The 20,435-nt window shown below is 56.4% G+C and overlaps 2 protein-coding genes across 3 annotated transcripts in view; one reads left to right on the top strand and one right to left on the bottom strand.

The window, feature by feature from the left end:
* DYNLT4 (dynein light chain Tctex-type 4) lies at positions 1-5,075 on the bottom strand. Its single transcript, XM_038414628.2, has 2 exons — positions 5,003-5,075; positions 1-828 (listed from the first exon to the last, which is right to left on the bottom strand). The coding sequence occupies exons 1-2, from the start codon at positions 5,047-5,049 to the stop codon at positions 84-86; spliced, it is 792 nt and encodes a 263-aa protein (XP_038270556.1). The 5' UTR covers positions 5,050-5,075; the 3' UTR covers positions 1-83.
* Positions 5,076-7,428: 2,353 nt separating this feature from the next.
* The window catches only part of BTBD19 (BTB domain containing 19), a 69,832-nt gene continuing 56,825 nt past the window's right edge, over positions 7,429-20,435 (top strand). Inside the window, exons 1-2 of one of the 2 annotated variants that reach the window (XM_038413781.2) lie at positions 7,429-8,830; positions 18,853-19,081. In XM_038413781.2, the coding sequence (XP_038269709.1) occupies positions 8,742-8,830; positions 18,853-19,081 (318 nt within the window). In that variant the 5' untranslated portion in view covers positions 7,429-8,741. The remainder of the gene's footprint in view (positions 8,831-18,852; positions 19,082-20,435) is intronic. The other variant, XM_038413782.2, reaches the window with a different exon arrangement.

Here is a 20,435-nt window from a genome sequence, read left to right as displayed (position 1 = left end):
GTGGGCTTCTCTTTATTTCTGGCTGGGTCTCTCCTGCCGTGCCGTCGGTGGCACTCCAATCCTGGCAGGAGCTGGCCCGGGCACTACTCGAAGTACAGCCCGTGCACTGTGGCCACGGCAAAGAGGGAGGCGTTGACGAAGGTGGCGGAGGCCACGCTGTCGTTCTCTGGGTCCCAGAGGCAGCGGCTGGCCACCTGCAGGCTCTGCTGGCCCTGCTGGCCCAGGAAGACGTTACAGACCAGCTTGTAACGGGGGGGGCTGAGGTCCTTCAGCCGGCTGCGGATGAGCTCAGACAGGCTCTGGGCCAGCTGCCCGCTCGTCACTGGGTTGTACTTGGCATCCCCCAGGTAACTGGTGAGGGTGGACTCCAGAGCCTGCTGGGCCCGGCAGGGGTCAAACTTACAGCCTTCGTCTGGCCGGGTCTTGTAGGTGTTCTCATACTGCGTCTCCTGGATGGGCTGAAAGAGGGGGAGCCCCGAGAAGCTCACCCGCCCACTGTGCATCCAGGGGCCAATGGAGAGGCGCCTCCCTCCCATTGCCATGGAGACAGAGTTTCTTCGGCTGGTGAAGGGGGCGTTGGCGATGCTCATGAGGGAGCTCCTCCGTGAGTGCAGGGAGGGCGGCTTCCCCTCCTCTATGCTCTTCAGCCACATCAGGGGCCGGGGTGGGTTGTCCACTGAGTGAGAGCTGCGGCGGGTGGACAACAAGCCCACCTTCAGGCGTGCAGCTTCTGGGTTCTCTGACACTACTGTCTGGTTGAACTGGGCCACAGCCTCCTGGAACAGTGCTAGCGGCTTGCCTGCCATGCCCCCGGCGTGACACCTGGGTCTGGGCAAAGAGAAGAGCTGTGCTAGCAAGTTACTCTGCTTCCACCACCCACCCAGCTCGCGGCCTGCCTGGGCGCTGGCAGGCAGGACACCTGGGCTCAGCCTGGTCAGGGTTATGGCGACTAAAGCCGTCCCATAGCGGTGCTGGAAATGGCATTGTCCTGCTATGCTCAAGGAGCTTCCAACACTAAATGGGGATGGGGAGCTGGTACTGACAACAATTGGAACAAGGGGCCATCTCCCTGGTGCAGCGAGACCTTGAGGCACTTTCCACAGCCCTGGATACTCTTAGCAAAGTGTCTGGGACCATCAGCGAGCCTGAGCGAGCAGCTCCTGCTTCCAACCCGCATACCGCAGGAACCCCAGCGCCGGAGCTGCCTCCTGCAAAGTGCCCTGGCCTCTGCTAAGTGAGTTCCCTGGGAATCGCTCTCCCGTTGGGCTGCGGTGGTGCTCTGGGGATAACGCCCACAAAAGCCCGGAAGGTCTGAGTTAATTCACAGACACATCAGGCATCTTCCAACTCCTTCCTGCTGCTTCCTCACACTCCCCCTTTTGTGTCTAGCCAGACTCTGCCTGTCCCTAACCCCGCTCTGAACTCCCCAGCCGCTGTAGCTTTAGCTTGTTATCTCAAGGCTGTTTCTATTCTGGTTCACTAGTATTTACTCTGTCCCCAAGTCCCTGCATTCCATGGGGAGCCAAACGTCTCCACAGAGACCCAGGCAAGAGGAGTCAGTTGAGTGCTCCCAGCGGCTGGTCTGTTTGACAGGCCGCTTGGGGGGAGGATGGCCAAGAGCCGATCCCCTTTCACTTTGGGAGATGTGTAACGAGCAGCTGTGCCAAGGGCAGCAAAGACAAGGGCCTCCAAGAAAGGACAATTACTCAATCAAAGGGATGTAAACAAGGCCTGGAGAATGGTCCCATTGCATGTGACTAGAGCATTTTAAACGGAGTACCAGCTCCCTTGGCTTTGACCTGAGATTTCCTATTTTAGTCTCCTGAGGCCCATCACCATGGTATCTGGTGCCTTCGCGGCTGGGAACCTGTGAAATGGAAGCTGGAAAACTGGCTTGGACAGAACAAGCCCTGACCCAGAGTTCACTCTCCTTTACTGGGAGGGGTGAGGGAGTCTGGCTAACCTGGCGTTTCATGGTCACGGCTACTGCTGCACTTCCCAACTTGCACCCAGAGTCAAGAAGCAGAAGTGCCAAGGAGGAAGGCTGACTTTCTGGGCTGTTTCCAGCCTCACTGGATAAAGGAAGTCTCTCACCCCTATGGCGGGTGTCAGGAGAGCCCCGGCCAGAGAATCGGACTAAGGATTGGATTCTCTGGGGGCTGAGCTGGACCACACCTAAGAACTTCACTGAAATTCACCCATCACCCCCTTGCGAGTATGGGGTTGATGTTAACACGTCTCCCCTGGTTTTCAGTGCCATTCACTGTTACCGACATGGGATGTCGAGCAGAGATGGGCATGCTCGGGGTTTTTCCCCCTTTAAATGGACTAATAGGAAACAAATTCCAGTCAGAGACAGACAGGAGCCAGGATGGACGTGACCCCTCAGCACCTTCCTCTGGGTCAATGCACACACGTTCTCTAGTGCTTTGTCCAGCTGACCCATGCAAAGAGCCTCCTTGTTTCTGGGGGGCACCACTGAGAGAATATGTGGCCACTAAAGAACCCCTGCTTCATCTTGCCAAGGGGCAGGAGTCTCCCTGCTCTTTGAGTCAGTTGCAAATGCCCTGGGTATAATGGCAGAGAACCCAGCCTTGCAGTGCGCCTGTGAGCAGGTGAGTACACCACAGCAGGCTACGTCTACACTGGAGCTGGTGGTGCGATTCCCAGCCCCAGTAGACAAACTCATGCTAGCTGTCCTAGAGCTATCCATGGGGCGTCAGTGAGTTTGTACTTGGGACGGCTAGCCCCTCCCACGGCTCACCACTGCCCATCCTGCCGCAGCTCCTACTGTTCTTAGCCTGCTAGCTCTCACCGAGCTCGCATGAGCGCATCTACTTGAGTTGGATGTCACACCTCCAGCTCCAAGTGTGGACGTAGGCTGGGACCCAGCCCCTGCCAACGCCTAGGCTGGATCTCCCAGTCCCCGATCCTCTGCCAGTGAATTCAGTGGGAGCTTTACCGTTGAATCCAACAGGTGCCAGCTCACATCCCTTGTGCATTGTGGGTGGGTGGGTGTTCACGGTCCCGCAAGGCTCCATTGTACTATAAGCAATGCAGTGGGAACAAATACATTAGCAGGACATCTCGCTGCCCGCATCCCACCTGCACTGGGGTATTTTCACAGAAACGAGGATCCATGTGCATGCAGAAGAGTGACAGTGGAAGCCAGGACAATATTATTTCTGAGCTTCACTGTCATTTGCTTTTTCTATGCAATGACTAGAAAATAAACGAGCCTGCAATTAATAATTGATCCTTCACTTGGAAACAGCCCAAATACAGTGGGCTGGGGTGGGGAGAAAGGAATTTGTGGTGTCACTTCAGCAGGCAAGCCTCCGGCGCAATCTCACCTGGCAGTGCCACCCACTCTGACGGGGGGCTGCAGGATTGCTGGCAGGGTCACTGCCCCCCAGATCTGGGAGTGGAGATATCCCAGGGAAGAGAGTGAATGCCCATTATCTCGCCAGCACCTGCCCTGGCTTGCTGTGTGCTCCCTTGGAGCTCCCTGCCTGCTGGCTTAATAATCCCCCACCCCCACCCCGCTGCAGTAAATCATTGATGTGACAGTTCAATGCAAGAGCCATCAGAAGGCTGGGGGCAGGGCTGGGCAGGCTCAGGTCTGTGACTCTGTTGCCTGTACAATTTCTGTGAAGCCCTGTTTTTTTTCTTCTTCTTTCCCTCTTCTGAATTTCGTGGCGTTTTGGGTAGCAGGGTTTGCTTGCTAGAAGGCAAGGCCAGGCTGCCCTATCCCCTCCTCCGGCAGGGGCCGATGGGTCACCTACCCCGACCTCCAGCCCTGACTCCTGGGATCAGATCCCAGCAGGCACCCCCCTGCACCCATGTGGCATCCTCGGGGCTAGACCTGACCCGCGGAGATCTAATGGCAGGATTGGGGCCTTGGTTGGGGGTGAGTTGAGGGTTTATTTGAAATTTTTTCTTTTTAAAGGGGCAACAGCTCCTGGAGGGAGCCAATACCAGCCCTTGCCATGTGCCGGGGGTACCACCGTCTTGTACCCCAACCCACATCATGTGTCAGGGGATGGCAGCCAAGGAAGTCCCACCATCTCTTCCCAGCATTCTGGGGTGTTGTTACAGGCCCCCTCCTCACCACTTGTCTTTGGCCCTGCCCCTGCCCCCCCGTCAAGATGCTCCCTCACCTCTCTGCCATAGACATAAATATCCAGTAGTGCCAGCATGTCCCTGGCCCTTCTCCTTGACCAGCCCTAGTGGAGGGCAGGAACCTGGAAGTCCCACTTCACCCCAGATGCCTTTTTCCTACCTTGTTACTTTGGCCAACAGTGTCAGAAGGGGCACGTGGATACAAAGGCCTCGATTTCCAGCCCCTTCTGGAAATTCGGCTTTAAAGGAGTTTCAAGCCAGGCACCCAAAATCAGGGCTCACTTTTGGTAGATCTTGTCCCTGGTCTCTAAGTCCCCTGTCCCCTACCCCTCTCGGGAATGGATCCTTGCCTCGACCCTGCTTCTAATCAGAGCTGTATTCCTCTCTTCATCACGTCCTCCCTGGCTATTACAACACCTTTCGTGGTCTCCTTTATCTCCACTCTCTGCACTTCAGAGGCTTTGGGATGCCGTGGCCCCACTGATCTCTGGCTCTGAGGACCTGGACCCTCTCACCCCAGCCTCTGTCAGAATCCAATTCAGAATTGCCCGGCCTGGTTTGCAGAGCTTCCCAGGACTAGTGCCATGGACCCTCCCAGACATCACCCCACGCATCCTTCCTGCTTGATCACACTGCCCTTCGAATCTCCACCCTGCCTTGTCCTGCTGCCCCCCTGCCCTCCCTCACCGCATCCCCTGACCTTGTTCCTCTCCAATGCTGCATGCTCCTGGCCTCCTCCAACCTGCCTGGTCACATCCATCCATCTACCTGGTCACAACCATGCCACTGCTCCCACCCACTCAGTCCAGTCTCAGCCCCCTCCTCTCGTCCCACCAGTACGCTCTTGAGCTGGAGTCATGGCCTTCGCCGCCAGACTTACCTTTCCCCCTCAGCTCCCGTGTGACTTTCCAGGAGGGGCCGGGACATTGTGTAGTAGGGACGCTGCCCAAAAATGAAAGGCATTGTGTTTATTTTGTAGTGAAACATTAGGTGTTGCTATGTGACACTCAAATCCTTTGGCCATCAGGCAGAATAGCTTTAACTCTTCGCTACCCGGTATCGGAAGCTCTCCTCTGCATTCTGCCGAACACACATGTTCTCTCTTTGGGGATTTATTTAAGAAAGTGATAAACTCCGACACAAAATCTATAGCTGTCTAGCTACCTAATCTATCTACTTAGCTCTGTCCCTGTGGCATCAAGTGTGTGAACAAACTGTCCTGAACACAGGGAGTGACAGCATACGCTAAAAGAACCAACTCTTATGGCGTATGATTGTTTTGTGGCCTGTATCTAGCTAACTGGATCCCGACCAGTATTTGAGAGGGAAGCTATCACCTTGACTTTGCCCACTGATTTAGACTTTGTACAAACAAACTTTGTACAAAACCTAAAGGCCTGTAGAAATGTTTCTATTAGTTAAAAGAAAAATCCGAGCAGAGTAGTTATTTTTAAACGTATAACTGCTCTCAGAAGTGTTTGCAACCCAACAGTGCCCTCCCAGAACCCTGACAGTAGTGACCGGGATTTCATTCTCCTTTATTGGCCAAAAAAAGAGACACGCAGAGTGACCGAACAGCAGAACTAGAGAAAAGCTCAATGGGTTTCTAAAATTCTTTCCTCTTTAATAATCTGAAGTGTTGTTTGTGACCCAGAGAAGAACATGTATTACCGAGGTGTGCTTTTAAGCAAAGCGTGTCCCTTTAATTATTATTTATAATTTCTATCCCCCTAGCATGTAGGGGCTCTTGTCACAGACCAGAACCCCACTGCGCTAGGTGCTGTTCACACTAGCCCAGAACACAAGTGGTTCCTCTTGAATAGCGACAGCCTCAGGCAGGGCGTCTTACACTTCACCACGTGGCCAATGCACCCTTCACAGCCGCTGTGTGAGGGCAAATCCAGGACCATGCGGCAGGAGCTCCTGCCCCGGCACAGTTCATTCAGTCAAGCGTTCTGCTTCCTGCAGTTGCAGAACAGACGAATACTCCATCCAGCCCGCTGTCCTGTCTTCAACACGGCTCAGAGCTGGACGGGTTGAAGGAAGACAGGGCCGCCTCTCATGCCATGATTCACCTCGCTGTGAGATTGCCTCCTGTCCCCTTGCTGGCGATTATCTTCTGCCCTGAAGCATGAAGACTGATTGCCCTCATGCTTCCATCCTAGCTTGCATTGATGATGATTTAGTTGTTCAATGCACTAAACTAGTGAGGAGAGGAGTGATTGGCCTTGCGGGGCTCTCTCTCTCGCCTCACATATTTATAAGGCCCCGCTCACTGTAGCTGCCAGGAGGTTCAAGGTGGACTCTGCTCTCAACAGCCGTGGGTCACTTAATTTAGCCCTGAACCAAAGATTGGAGATGAGGGAGAGAGAGGGAAAAGGAACAAATCCAAATTTCAGGCAATCTGGGTTCCTATGGACACCCAAAGGGGGTACGCCCCATAATCATGTCCCTGTGTCTCGCTAGGGTGGCAGCAAGTTTCAATGGTAAGATGAATGGGGTGGTTCACACCTACTTGGAGTGATTGTTTCAGGCTGTCTGCAGACTCAGGCAGGTGTCAGTTACAGTCAGGTCACGTTGTCAAGCGTTTCTTTGCAGCTATGAGGGCGAGGAATATTGTTTTTTCTAATGAAGGCTGAGATTCTCATCTGGACATAAGGCACCAGGAGTTGGGACAAGCCTGTAGTGCCTTTGCCTTGGTCCAGCCCTGCTTTGGTGTCTGTTCGTGTGGACAGACTTCTGTGAACAGGAGAGTTCTGCACCTGGACTGGTCTGATCTCTTCCCTCCAGGCATTCAACGGACCAATCCTCTGCTCCTGAAGGTCACACCCCGGGCACCGCTCATTCCTGTGGGCACAGGTCTGAGGGTGGGTGGCAGGGGTATGGCAGGTTCACAGCTCATTGAGGCCCCAGCCAGCTCCTCCCAGCTGTTCCCACTTCCCATCAGCATTGGCACTGCAACACCTGGGTCGGTCATGTCCCCTGCAAAGGAATATTGCAACTAGGAGCCACTGGTGTGCTAGCGGCAGCTCAGGGCCTCTGCCAGAGTGCCAGGCATTTGCTGAAAGGGAGAGGGGAACAGGTGTGATCCCTGTGGGACGCCCCATGGGAAGGCTGGTGAGGACGAGGGGTGGCTATAATGCTCCTTTGTCACGCCAGCCATCACCGGGACGGATCGCTGACGCGCCGAAGCAGCATCAGGAGCCGAGGAGCTGCATTGCTACAGGGGGTGGTCACAGCCCTCGGAGTGGTCCGAGGAAGCACCCGGCAGCGTGGCCCTGTTTCCAGGGCTGGGTGTCCGAGGGCGTGCGCGATGTGGGCTTGGGTGCAGGACAGCAGCTGTGGTGCCTTTTGTGCTAGCAGTACCCACAGTGACTCGAGGGCGGGCGTTGCAAGGCTGCTGTCTCTGTCACGCGTGTCCTGGCTCCTTACAGCTCATCCCTGAAATGGCACAAAGAGACCCTTGGTCCGAGCAGCTGCACCACTGCCCTCCCTCCATCATCCAGCTGGCTCGAAGGCCTGGCCGCAAGGGGACTGGAGTGCTGGCAAAGGTCACCGGCTGCAGGACTTGCCCCAGTGCCAGCTTCTCGGGGACAGAGCCCAGGCAGGGGAGGCTGGAGACAGATCTTTAATGTTGAGCGCTGGCCCCTCTCCTGCAGCACTGCGCGCTATCGCTAGCCAAGAGGGGCACAGCGCCCATCCCCAGGGCTGGTGCGTATAGACTTCCTCTGGGCTTTCGAGGACTCCCAGGAGAACACCCCACCACTTCCCGCAAGCACCAGGATCTCCCCTGAAGGCCTGGCCCCCCTCCGAGTGCTGGCCCGGACAGCCCCATAGCAAAGGTGCGTGCCCACCGCACACGCATGCTCTTTGTGACCCCACAGTTGTGACTTTGCCCGATGTTTGGGAACTAAGAGAGCCTGCGGGCCCCCCGGAAGTGGCAGGAGCTATTCAGCTGGCCTGAACGACGGGTGGGGCTGGGGGGCACCGGAAAGTGCTCAGCTGCCGTGAGTCGTGAGTCGTTTGCTTTCTTTCAGGGGCTGAGCTCCGCTCAATAGCTTCGCCCCAGGGGCTGGCCACGGACCAGCCCTTCAGTTCCAAGGCTGAGCTCCGAGATGGTGGCTGGCTCTGGCTTGCTCTGGAAAGGAGATGCTGTGTGGGGTGTGATTTCCCAGCTGCTTTCCCGTCGCCCTCCTGCCGGCCCCAGCCGTGATTATCAGCCCCTGCAGAACTCCGCTCCCGCTCCCCTCTGGTTTGCTGCCCTTCCTCGGCCTGGCCCCCGGGCCGGCTGGCTGCCTCGCGCTAGACTCTGACCCTGCTCCTCTCGGTTCAGGCCCATGGGTTTCCCGCACACCCCGTCTGGCAGCCGCTGATTCCTGGAGCTGGGCAGCTGCCGGTTTCCTTAGTGATGAGCTCTGTTGCTTGCAGCAGGGGCCTCCTCCCCTGGCCTGCCTGCCTCCCCGGCTCTGGCCTGCTCCCGCCCGTCCCTGCCGGCTCTCGGCAGGCGCTGGGCGAGATAGCGGCCCGCAGGCCTGGCGGAGCCGCTGAACTTGGCCGGCTCTCTCTGCCGCACGCTCAGCCCTGCTCCCTCCCGCCGGCCTCGGTCGCCAGCCCAGGCCATGGCCTACGCCGGCTCGGCCGTCCTGGAGGGGGACGGGGCTGCCTTCGCCACAGCCATCAGGAGCCTCGTCAACAACCCGCAGTTCAGGTGAGCTGGGCCGGGGAGCGGCTGGTACAGCTGGCGGGGCCGTACGCCCGTGACAGCCGTAGAGGGTGGGCCCTTAACTGTCGCTGAACTCCACCCTGTGGAAACTCAGCCACCCTCCCTCTGCGCCCACTGCCAGGGTGTGTGCGGGCGCAGCCCCCTGCCCAGCCCCTGTACCCGTACCCAGCATCACTCCTGAGGGCCTGTGTGCTGTGGGCTACACCCTTTACTTCCTGTCCTAAACCTGTGCGCAGCGTTGCTGGGGGCCGTGAAGCAGTCGCCGCGGCTCATCCCAGGACGGCTGCATTCCCGTGCTGGACAAAGTGCTGGGGCTGTGTGTGTATGGGGGGACGAGGGGAGGAGGGTTTGAGAATTTCAGAGCAGCCGAGAGGGTTTAGACACGTATCTAAACATGTGTCGAGGTCCCCTAGCCTGCTTTGAAAATCTCAGTCTCTGTCCATGGAAGTTTGCAAAGCTCGCTGGGCTGCGTCAGAAGAACAGCGCCCTGTGAATGCAGCGCAGATGTGTGACCCCCTAGCGCTCTGGCGCCAGCTGGCCCCGCCGTTGCCGACAGCAAGTCGGTGGGACAGGGTAGCTGTCGTTAAATTGGCCCCCACGCTAAGAATATTATGCAAACTTCTGTGGTTTCAACTCACTTCTTGCAAACCATTTGACAAGCCCGTGTGCGGAACCGGCTGGCACCTCAGGGCTGATTTCCCCAACTTAGGGCCAACCCTGCGCTCTGATGCGAGCACGTCACCCACTGGAATCGAGGAGGAGGGGACGGGCCGTGGGTCTGGTCTGTTAGCTGATTCACCGGCAGTTCTTTATTCTGGGGGCAGCTTGCGGGGCCCGTCTGAGCACTGAAACCCAGGCGAGGGTGGAAGTCCCTGTGGGCATTGCTGGGTTTACAATGGGACGAGTGGCGCCATGGAGCCAGGCCCATGCTCAGAAAGGGTCCTGGTCTGCTCCGCTTGCTGGCTCCTCCCGCTTCTACTTGCTCCTCTCGGCCTTCATGGTTGTGCATTTGTGGAGGGACTTTGGGGGGCCCTGGCCATAGGGAGTTTTGGGGGGGGTGTTGCAGAGGTGCAGAGGAAATTTCTGATTTCACCATGGGTGCTTGACCCCAGCTCTGTCCCAAGACCCACCCCCACTCCACCCTTTCCCCCAGGACCCTGCCACCCACCTCTTCATGCCCCCACTCCACCCCCACCCCACCTCTTCCTGCCCCATCCCGCACCCTCCCTCCCGTGCACCCCCACCTCTTCCTGCCCCTGCTCCTCCCCCCCCAGCACCTCCTGCCTGCTGCTGAACAGCTGATCAGCGCTGGGGCGAGGGGGAGGAGCTGATCAGCAGGGCTGCTTGTGGGTGCTGAGCAGTCCCGGAGCACCCATGGAGTCGGTGCCTATGGGGTGTTGGGCAAGGGGGCTATGTGGCACAGCCTGGGCCCGCCCCTGAGGGGAAGGGGCATGCTGGCAGCACTGGGCTGGGCAGGCCTCTGTGCGTCTGCCGGTTTGTGAATAGAGCCCTCGCACTGGGCTGGCAGAGCGGGGCCGCCCCTGCCATGCCCCATTACCCCGGCCACCCCTCGCTCTGGGGACCGACCTCCCCGCACCTGCTCCATTGCCCCCATGGGGGCCCACAAATATGTTTGGTGCCAGGCCCACAAAATGTTAATCCGGCCCTGCTCATCCCTGGAGCACAGCGCAGCCACTATGGGACTGTTTTTGGGCCCTTGCAGTCTGCTCGCCGTGATGGGGAGAGTTCGTGGGGTGACCGGTGAGAGAACCTGGCGGGAGGAAGGTGTGCGCTGCCACTGCTCTTTGGGTTCTCTTCCTGTGAAATGGAAACCGCCAGCTTGACAAGGGGCTGAGGCCATGGCTAGCTGGTGAGCGTGGGAAGCCAGTCTGATGCCCATGGCTGTTTCTTTTGAGGAACTTAACGCCCCCATGAACTCCACCCACGTCACCTTGACTCAGGCCTGGTCTACACTAGACAATTAGGCCAGTTTAACGACATCAGTTGCGGGGATGAAAAATCCACACCCCTGAGTGGCGCCGTCAAGCTGACCTAAGTCCCTGTGTAGACAGCACTGGGTTGACAGAAGAATCCTTCTGTTGACCTAGCTACTGCCTCTGCTGGCAAGAGGAGCCAGGACTAGCTGTGATGAAGTGCTAACTGTTGTCATGTTTTGTAGGAGTACTGTGTGTGCCTCAGTTTCCCCAATGTGTTGCACAAGTATCTAGCTGGTAGGACAAGGTGCGTGATCATTGCAGAAACTCTACTGGGTAGCTGCCAGCACCCAGACAATGGCCAGACACTCGGTATCCTGGCAACTGATGGCCAGGGTACATCCTCTTCAAGGAGCCAGCCGAAGGAGTTGGAGAACAAACAGACATGGAGGCCAGGTGACAAGTTTGCCTGAAAAAGAGACAAAGGATGGAGGGGCAACTGGGCACGACTGCGGTTGGGTTGCTGGAAGTGCGTCAGTCTCCTGAATTGGGACTCGGGGGGAGAGCCTAGGGCTCTGGATCCCCCTCAAGATAGGCTTTGCTGAACCTTCCTGATTTCTGTGCTAGCAAGAACTGTTCTACGCTGCGTTCCGGACGACTAATAACCCTTCTGTTTTACATGCTGGCCGAGAGTCACTGCAGAGTTGGGGTGCAGAGCCCTCTAGGGGTGTGACACAAGCCCCCATCGAAGATAGGATTAGCCATTCCAAAAGGGGCTCTTCCCAATTCTGTGTTCAGCACCCTGGTTCACGTGCCCTGGTGACGCCATGCTGACTAACCCGGCCGCCTGAAGTCTGACCAGCCACCCCCTCGTCGGCAGGCTTGCCAGCCCCATACTGGGTCACTGCACTGTGTGGGGTCCCTGGCCCCTCTCTCCTGCTGTGGGGCAGAGGCCGAGCATCAGTCTCTGTACTAGACCCCGGAGGCCTGCGTGGAGCCAAACCCATAGGTACAGTTGCACCCACTCACCATTGGATAGCTCATGCCTCAGCTCAGCATCGGGCCAATTACGCCTGCCTCCCGGCCATTAGCTATTTGTGAAGGGTGGCAGGCGTGGCTGGCGCTGCCCTGGGCACGCAGCTCCTGCCCTGCCGGGTCCTTCCTTCTGGGCCAGCTGGCTCTGGGGACTGTGGCACACCAGAGCTGGTAGCTGGACAACAGATTTGTGAGGCAGCAGGGGACTTGGACAATCTCAGGATGGCAGGTATAATGCGGTAACCCACAAACACCCCCTCCCCGGATTCACGAGGAGGGCACCTCGTTCCCCACGTGCAGTTAGCCAGAGAACCTCTCCGCCCCAGAGCTCCTGCAGCTGCTTTGTTCAGCAACTAGAATCCCAGTGGCTTGCCCCAATCCAGGGAAATCTGCAGTTCCAGGGAAGGGTGACTAACAAATCAGGCAGGTTTTCAGCGCCCGAAAGCTGAGCAGGGAAGGACCTGTCACAAAGCCCAGCGACGCACTGGGCTGAGGAGCAATGTATATGGCATGGCCCACACACTGCTCCTCCCCAGACAGGACTGGCTGAGGACAAGCTAAGCAGCAGCCTGTGCTCCTGGTCGTGGGTTTCACCAGTTGGTGCAGCAACACGTCACTAAAAGAAACCCAGCGCCTCCCAGCGGGATTTGCGCAGCCTTGTGCACTGGCCACGTGCTACAGCAGGGGCAGTTGCTGTTTCATGAGAGCCCTGGGTTTGTGCTTAAGGGCCTGACCCAAACCTTTCCACTGACTTTGGTCAGGCCCGACATGGGGTGCGTGCAAAGTCATCCCCTTCTTTTAGTCCTACTTGCGGAGTCTTGCACAGCTAGGTGCAGGTGCCCATCTAGCCTCGCTAGGGGATGGGTCCAGAGAGAGGAGCTGGGTGGGGCTGAGCCTCCCAGCACAATTGGCCATCATTGTCTCCCTTGGTGGCAGCTGTAGCGGAGAAGCCCAGGAGCTGAACAGGCCGCTGGGCGTGAGCAATCTGCTCCCTCTGGGCACCCGGGCGGAAAGCGTGTGGCGTGGCTTGGCCACTGGCCCAGGCCCTGCCTGCTCTAGGGAAGGAGAAGAGCCTCTCGCTTCTAGAAACAGAGTGGAGCCAGCAGTGGAGGAGGAAGCTGGAGCCGATGGATGGAGGAGATGCTCAGGAGCGAGCTTTGTTGAGGCTGCTAAGAGAGAGCAGCTAGCAAGGCGTGCTAGGGAAAAGCAATGCTCCAGGCCTGTGCACCTAGCTCCGGAGCTCAGACTTCGGCACCACTGCTCATGGAGGCCATGTGGGGTGAGCAGAAGCCGGGTTTCGTCTCCAGCGCCGTGCAGAGCTTCAGGCGGCGGCCGAAAGCACAAAGGCAAACCTGCTGAGCTGGTGGAAAAATGTGGTTAACAGATTTTCTAGCACTTCATCAGCACTTTCATCTGTGGCCCAAGGGGCAGGTTTCTAAACGCCCAGGCCTGAGTGCTCGCTTCCCCCGGCTCCTATTCCCACTCGGATGGGGAAGCTCAGGCCTAAATGCTGGTGGCACGTAGTGGAAGGAGGCAGCTGGAGCAGCCGTCAGCCATGCAATAGCTAGAGACTGGCAGGTGATGTGGGACTGCTGGGCCAGTGTCCTTGCTGTGGTCCAACCCCAGGCATTACAAACTCAGCTGCCATTGTCTGGTGGCCCCATGTTCTCCACTGCCTGGCCTCAGCTGTTGTGCCGTGTTGATGTGCGCTGTTAAACAACTGCTGCATTTCACCCCAGAGGTGGCTGCAATTTTGGGCTCCATGATGTGAGGCTGGCTTGGTAAGCAGCATGGGCTGAAATGTAACAGGCAGTGATCCCTTTCCCTGCCTTTTGCCCTGCCCTGCGAGGCTCTGCCCTGAGCGGGGGCTGGGAGATGCCCTTTTGTTTCCCAAGGGTTCTCTGTGCCTTGAGGGCCAGTTTGATGCTACAATGTGCGAGCGTCTCGTGTGGAGGGGGAATGGGATGGCTCAGGTGCTGGGATATGGAGCTTGGCCCATGTCGGTTACTCATTCAAATCCACTCGACACTCCACCGCTCTGCCAGGCAAGAGCCCTCTTAGGGCTGCTCTCCCCTTGCTAAGGGGTTATGCTGGGTATGGATGGATTTAAATAGTTTGGCCTAGATCCTGAAGGGTATTTAGGCTCCTAATGCTTGTTGATTCCTGGGCCTTCCTCCCTGGGGCAGGTTCATGAAATACACCCCTGGGGCCCAGCCGGCTGCTGTCAGCCTGCGTTCCCTTTGATGGCTACAGTGTACGTGGTACAATGTGGGACAACACCGGTGCAGAGGAAGGATGGCCCCTTGCGTCAGGCACTTGAGAGACCTGGGCTTGATTCCCTGGTCTGCCACAGAGTCCTCGTGTGACCTTGGGAAAGTCACTTAGTCTCTCTGTGGCTGAGCTCGCCAGCAGGATGATGGGGGGATTATAATATTAAAGCTACGCTGAAGGTAGTGAGGTGCTCAGAGGTGCCAGGGCCGGAGAAGGACTCAGCTCAAGCCACTGGCTTGTCTCAAGTGGCCAAAGTTCCTTGAAGGATGGAGTTCCAATGTTCTTAACACCAGACACCGGGGGGGCCCGTTTCAATGAGACAGGCGGCTTTTCCCAGCTGCTTGGGGCAGCCTCTGGCTCCCACTGCCCACCAGGCAGAGCCAGGGCTAGCTCTTGGAGAGGAACAGGCTGGGTTGAGTGAGACAAGTCCAGGATTTGCAGTCTGCAGTGGCCTTTGCTGGGAGAGCCCTGGCCACTTGGGCTGGAACTGTTAGAGAGTTTGGTGGGAGGATGGATGAGCCCCATTCCTGGGCTCATTTAGATCTGGACTGGGTGATGCAATGGAGAAAATATCCCAGTCTCCGTCAAGAAATGCAGCACGCGCTGACCCTTAGTGCTAACGGGATGGTTTATTGTCTGAGCATCATCTCTGCATTCCCAGGGCTCCAGCTTGTATCCCACAGGGTTGACTCAGCCTTCCGGCATAGGCACATTGAGTCCTTGCCACTCACTCCCTATGGCATTTTGGCTGAGTCCTTGAAGCCAAGGTCCTGTCTGCTCTACACGGGTACTAAAGAACACATACTTCAGAGGATAGCTTTGCTTTGCTGCTCTTGGCCAAAATGCCACGCTCATTGCCTTCTGCTAGAGCAGCATGATGTGTGCTGGGTGATTGATGTCTTTCACACCAGAGGTGGCTACATTTCATTGTGGGTGTTTAGATCCTGAAAGTGCTTTGAGATGGAGAGTGCTCGGGGAATGGCAGGTGTGCTTGTGATACACTGGCAGAGAGAGGGCCCCAGTGATAATGCTTGGAGATGGCAAAAGTCACTAAACACAGAACAGGCCCAATGTCACTTAAAGGGCTCAACCCAAAAGCCAGGTCAGTTGACTCACCAGCCCTTTCAGGCTGCTGCCTACACAGGCAGCCTGGTGCCACATCCCAGTGCCCAACGCGCTTGGGAGATTTGGGTTCTGGGCTTGGCTCTGCCACAGACTAGGCCCCTCACTTCCATGTAAATCCTCAGGCCCTTGAGGAGCTACCCCTCCACGCCTTCCCTGCAAAATGAGGACCATCAGAATCCTGCCTTAGCTCACAGAGACACTGGGCGGATCAGCCTGTCGGCTGGTGGTGAAACACCCAGATGCCATGGTGTGGTGGGCACAGGCGATCAGCGGGTGGTAGAATTGACTGATCCGGTGCATTGTGAGCCGCGGCAGCCCCCGACCAGGCTGGCCCCACTGTGCCACCAGGCGGGTGTTGGCAGCAGCACCCACACGCTGGTGTCCCGGGAGAACCGAGAGGTTGGAGGTGTTTACCCGCGGTGGAATTATTTGTCAGCATTTCTGGTTCTAGCCCAGCTGCCTGACTCAAGGGTCATGAGTCAAAGGAGATGAAAAGCAGATTTCTGATTCTCAGCAGCTGGACTTTCCACTCCCTGCTGCATGGAGTGAAAACCCCTCCATGCAGGCGCTGGGCCCACGGCACTTTCCTTTTCAGTTCTGACTCCACACGGGTGCGCGGCCTGTAGTTTTATGAATCTTCCAGAGGAAGTGGTTTACCTGCCCTACATGGAGTTTTGAACCAAACAAACAAACAATAGCAGCCATGCAAACAATGAGAACCCTCAGTACTTCCCGAACCGCTGCACAAAGCCCTTGGGGGGTACGCAAGGAGAACCTCCATTAGCTGTTAGCAGTACAGGGCCCATGACACTCAGTTGGGCAGTTCAGTCCAGCCAGTAGCAGGCACTGTGTGTATGTATTCAGGGAAAAACCTGCACCACCATCCCTGCCCAGTGAGATGTAACCCCAGCCCCATGGTGTGACTGGCATTTGTCGGGGGGAGGTGAGGTGGAGGGGTGAAGGCTGCATGTCCTGGCCTCCTGCTGGAGTAGATTTGTTCAGTCACTTGCTGGGAGGCAGCACACAGATGGCTGAGCTGGGCAGGGGTGGGGGCATGGGGATTAGTGGGAAGGAGCAGCCGTGAGGGGCCACCTGCTGGGCTTTTCTCCCTCCATTAGGCTCTGCACGGGAGGATGGGGGTCAGGGGTACTCTGATTGGAGGATGGGGGTTTAGGGGGTACATTGCATGATGGGCAGGGTACTCTGCATGGGGGATGGGAGTCAGGATACTCTGCATGGGGGATGGGAGTACTCTGCATGGGGGATGCGTTACCCTGCACACATTAGGGCACCCCACCTTTTCCCAATTCATAGGGCTTCAGGCGAAAAGCATCTACCTTTTCCCAATCCGTAGGGCTCAGGGTATAACTAACCTGGTCAATGTAAGGACCCACGCCCTTTCCCAATCCGTAGGGCTCAGTGGATACTACTTCTGCAGGTGTGCAGGACCTTTTACCAGTGAAAGAGCCTTACACAGTAATATCCTGACCCTCTAGTTATTAACAATCACCAAGCAGAATACACACAAAGCAGATAGTGCCATGCTCACCAACCCTGATCAGGCAGGCGGACTTTCCCTGTTGGCCAGGCAAGGTCGGTCTCATCTGGGTCCCAGTTGCTGCACGTCACGTCTGAACAGCTCTGATATTAGGCTGAGTCTTGGGGGTGAGTTCTTCTTCTTCCACGTCTTTCCTTCTTCTTATGCTTCTCTTCCCAGCTGGTCTCCTTCTTGGACCCCAGTTTATATAGTGAAAGTTGAGTCCGGCTTAGCTAGACCTTAACCAATCCTAACATATAGTAACATAATTCTCTAACCAATTATATCCCACTATCCTAATTAACTGATATCTAGCAAAATTAATTATATAGCAGACAGAAACAATTAAAGAACCAGATGGAGACCATAAAGGTAAACAATAGGGAAGTGGGGACCATACTGCCAAAACTATAAAGAAATGAGGATTTCACAGCGAGTTCTTGCCAGACAGGATGCTATCAAACTAAGTGTTCTTTACCCATCTTAAGCTCTGTTTCTTTATCTGGCGATACCGTGTGCCATTAGGACGGGTCTCCTTCTTACCAGCTGGATAGGACATTGTTTTAATGTAATTAGAGGCAATGTGAGAATGTGACTTCCTGCTTCTCAGCTAATGGCTGCTGCTCTTTTAATCTGGCTGCGGATGAAAGCCTTACAGTATGGCTGCTGACAAAGGCCTTATCCTTACAGATGGGGGTGTCAGGGATACGCTACATGGGGTATTAGGGAGTACTCTGCATGGGGGATGGGAGTCAGGGGGTACTTTGCATGGGGCATGGGAAATTAGGGGGTACTCTGCATGGGGGACTAGGGGGTACTCTGAATGGGGGATGGGGGACTAGGGGGTACTTTGCATGGGGGATGGGTGTAATGATGCTGGTTCTGGCAGGACCCAACTGAGAGTGCCAATTCAGGACAAATTGCTTAAAGCAGGGCAGTTACAACCCAAGGCTGGGGTTCCTAAGCACACCAAGGCAAACCAAACCAGCCAAACAGAGAAGACTTTGGTTTTATCCCACTGGCTAACCACAAGTCAAACAAGCAATTCCTGTAGACACTCCAGTTTCCCAGTATCACCACCAGTGCCACTCATTATGGGGACAAATGGTTATGAAAACCAAATACCCCAGTAAAAGAAAAAAAGGTTCTCTCGATCCCAAAGGACCAACCCCAGACCCAGGTCAATATACAAATCAGATCTTACCCACAAATCACGCTGTTGCCAATCCTTTAGAATCTAAAATCTAAAGGTTTATTCATAAAAGGAAAGATATAGATGAGAGTTAGAATGGGTTAAATGGAATCAATGACATACAGTAATGGCAAAGTTCTTGGTTCAGGCTTGCAGCAGTGGTAGAATAAACTGCAGGTTCAAATCAAGTCTCTGGAGAACATCCACAGCTGGGATGGGTCTTTCAGTCCTTGGTTCAAAGCTTCAGTGTAGCAAAGTCCCTCCAGAGGTAGGAAGCAGGATTGAAGACAAGATGGAGGAGCTGCAGCAGCTTTTTATAGTCTCTTGCCACGTGGTCTGTGTTTTCTTTGTCCCAAGGACAAGCTGCCCATCACATAGCCTGGAAAACCCTCAGAGTTCTGTCCATAGGCAGGTCCCTGCACATCTGGCTGAATCCCCAGGTGTATCTGCCTTCTCTTAATGGATCAGTTGTGTAGCTGATGGTCCTTAATGGGCCATCAAGCAGGCTAGGCAGAGCTGACACCAACTTGTCTGGGGTGTCACCCAGAAGCATAGCATAAGTTTGGAATACAGACAGTATAGAGCCAATACTTATATCTTTAAATACAAAAATGATACATGCAAACATAGCATAATCATAACCAGCAAACCATAACCTTGTTTGACACCTTATTTGACCTCCTTTATACAAGATTTGGTGCCGCTACAGGACCTAGGTTGCAACAATGTTCTATACGGTCCCAGTTCAAGTCAATAACATCACATGGGGTCAGGGGTACTCTGCATGCGGGATGGGGTACTCTGAAGGGGGGATGGGGGTCAGGGGTACTCTGCATGGGGCACTCAGACAGTGGCCACCCTGTTGCAATCCCTGCTCCTCATGGCGTGGCTCAGCCTGTCTCCGTCTCCACAGTGACGTGACGTTCGTGGTGGGCAGGGAGAGGCAGGAGGTGTTCGCCCATCGCTGCATCCTCGCCTGCCGCTGCCAAGCCTTCCAGGGGATCCTCAGCCAACCCCAGCCAGGTGCCCAGGAGCCGTGGCCCCCCCAGACCCCATTGGTCCTCAGCCATGTGCAGCCCGAGGTCTTCCTGGCCGTCATCGAGTTCCTGTACACCAACAGTGTGACCCTCAACAGCCTCATCGTGAGTGCCGCGTGCTGCCCCGGGGCCGGGCGCCCTGGGAAGGGCAGGGGTGGGTCAGACACAATGACAAAGAGCCCCAAACTGGGCTGCAGGGAGGGCATGGCAGGATAATACATGGGGATGGCTCATGTCACATCCCCCTCTAGCATCTGGGCCACAGAGAGGATTACAGCCTATTACTGCTGCCCTCTAAGGGATCTATTCCTTTAGCTCAAGTGGTAGAGGGCTGTGCCACAAGTCCTGGGTTCAAGCCCAACCCATGCAGGGGAAGGTACATGTGCTGTGGCTTGTAGGGCATGTAGAGTGTACTTAGAGTCTGCAGTGCCGGATCCAGACAGCGCCAATGCCTGATGGGAGCTAGGGCTGCAGCTGCCCCGCTCAGCTCCCCAAGCCTCCTGGCTGGGAGTGGCTTACGATACCCGCGTGGTCTTTGCTCCAGTCCCTGAACCATGGCTCTCCCTCCACCCTGGCCTGGCCCAGGAAAGAGGGAGGAGTCCCTGGCCCCAGCATGGTTAGCTTGGGGGCTGCAGGAAGAGGCCAGCGTGAGGTGGAGTGAGCTGGCTTGTCCCAGCCCCTGCTCTGCCAGCTTTGTAATCCTCGATACTCCTCATTACGGGGGCAGTGGGGGAAAGGGTGGGGTTGCCAGTGGGAGGGGGGCGGCACTGGAGGCTGCTTGCTCTAGACTATTTTTAAAGCAATGCCCCTCGCCCCACCCATGCAGCACCGGAACAGGGTGCGAATCACCCAGCTCAGAGAACTAAGATAAACTCAGCCCAAGGAAACAGGAACCACCCCTGGGAAAATACTGCCAGCTGGGGCCATCCTGGGCATCGCCCTGCCCCGGGGTGGAGTCATCCGGGGGATTCAGCCCTTTCTCTCCCAGGCTCTCCACACCACACTCCTTGCTCAGACACCCCCCTCCCCGCACCTCCTGGCCCCACGCACTGATCTGCTGAGCCTTGGCTGGGGGCAGCCGTGGAGAGGCCCAGGAGCGCAGGTCAGCCCCGCCCATCACCTTACATTCCTGCAGTGAAATGGGCCAGGGCCAGATTTTAACCTCCCCACCAATCTCATACCGAGAGCCCACAGCACAGAGAAAGGGCCCCAGAACTCGGGGGGGACCGTGGGCACAGCCACGGCCTTTCCCCAGCACTCGACGGCCCTGCAAAGTAGCTCTTGGGCTATGGAAGAATCAGGCTTCTCTGTCCTTTACCCTGCTCCTGTGGCAGAGCATGAGGCAAATCCAAAGTCAGCTGTGGGGAGGGGAAGTGCCCCTCAGTATTAACACCACTCAGCCATTCGTACGGCCATTGCACTGCCATTTGCACAGCCATTGCATGGCCATCCTCATCCC

The sequence above is a fragment of the Dermochelys coriacea genome, chromosome 8, assembly GCF_009764565.3.
Source record: "Dermochelys coriacea isolate rDerCor1 chromosome 8, rDerCor1.pri.v4, whole genome shotgun sequence".
NCBI classification, from domain to species: domain Eukaryota; kingdom Metazoa; phylum Chordata; order Testudines; family Dermochelyidae; genus Dermochelys; species Dermochelys coriacea.
Note: the sequence above shows the minus strand (reverse complement) of the source record. Positions and strands in the feature narration are given on the sequence as shown.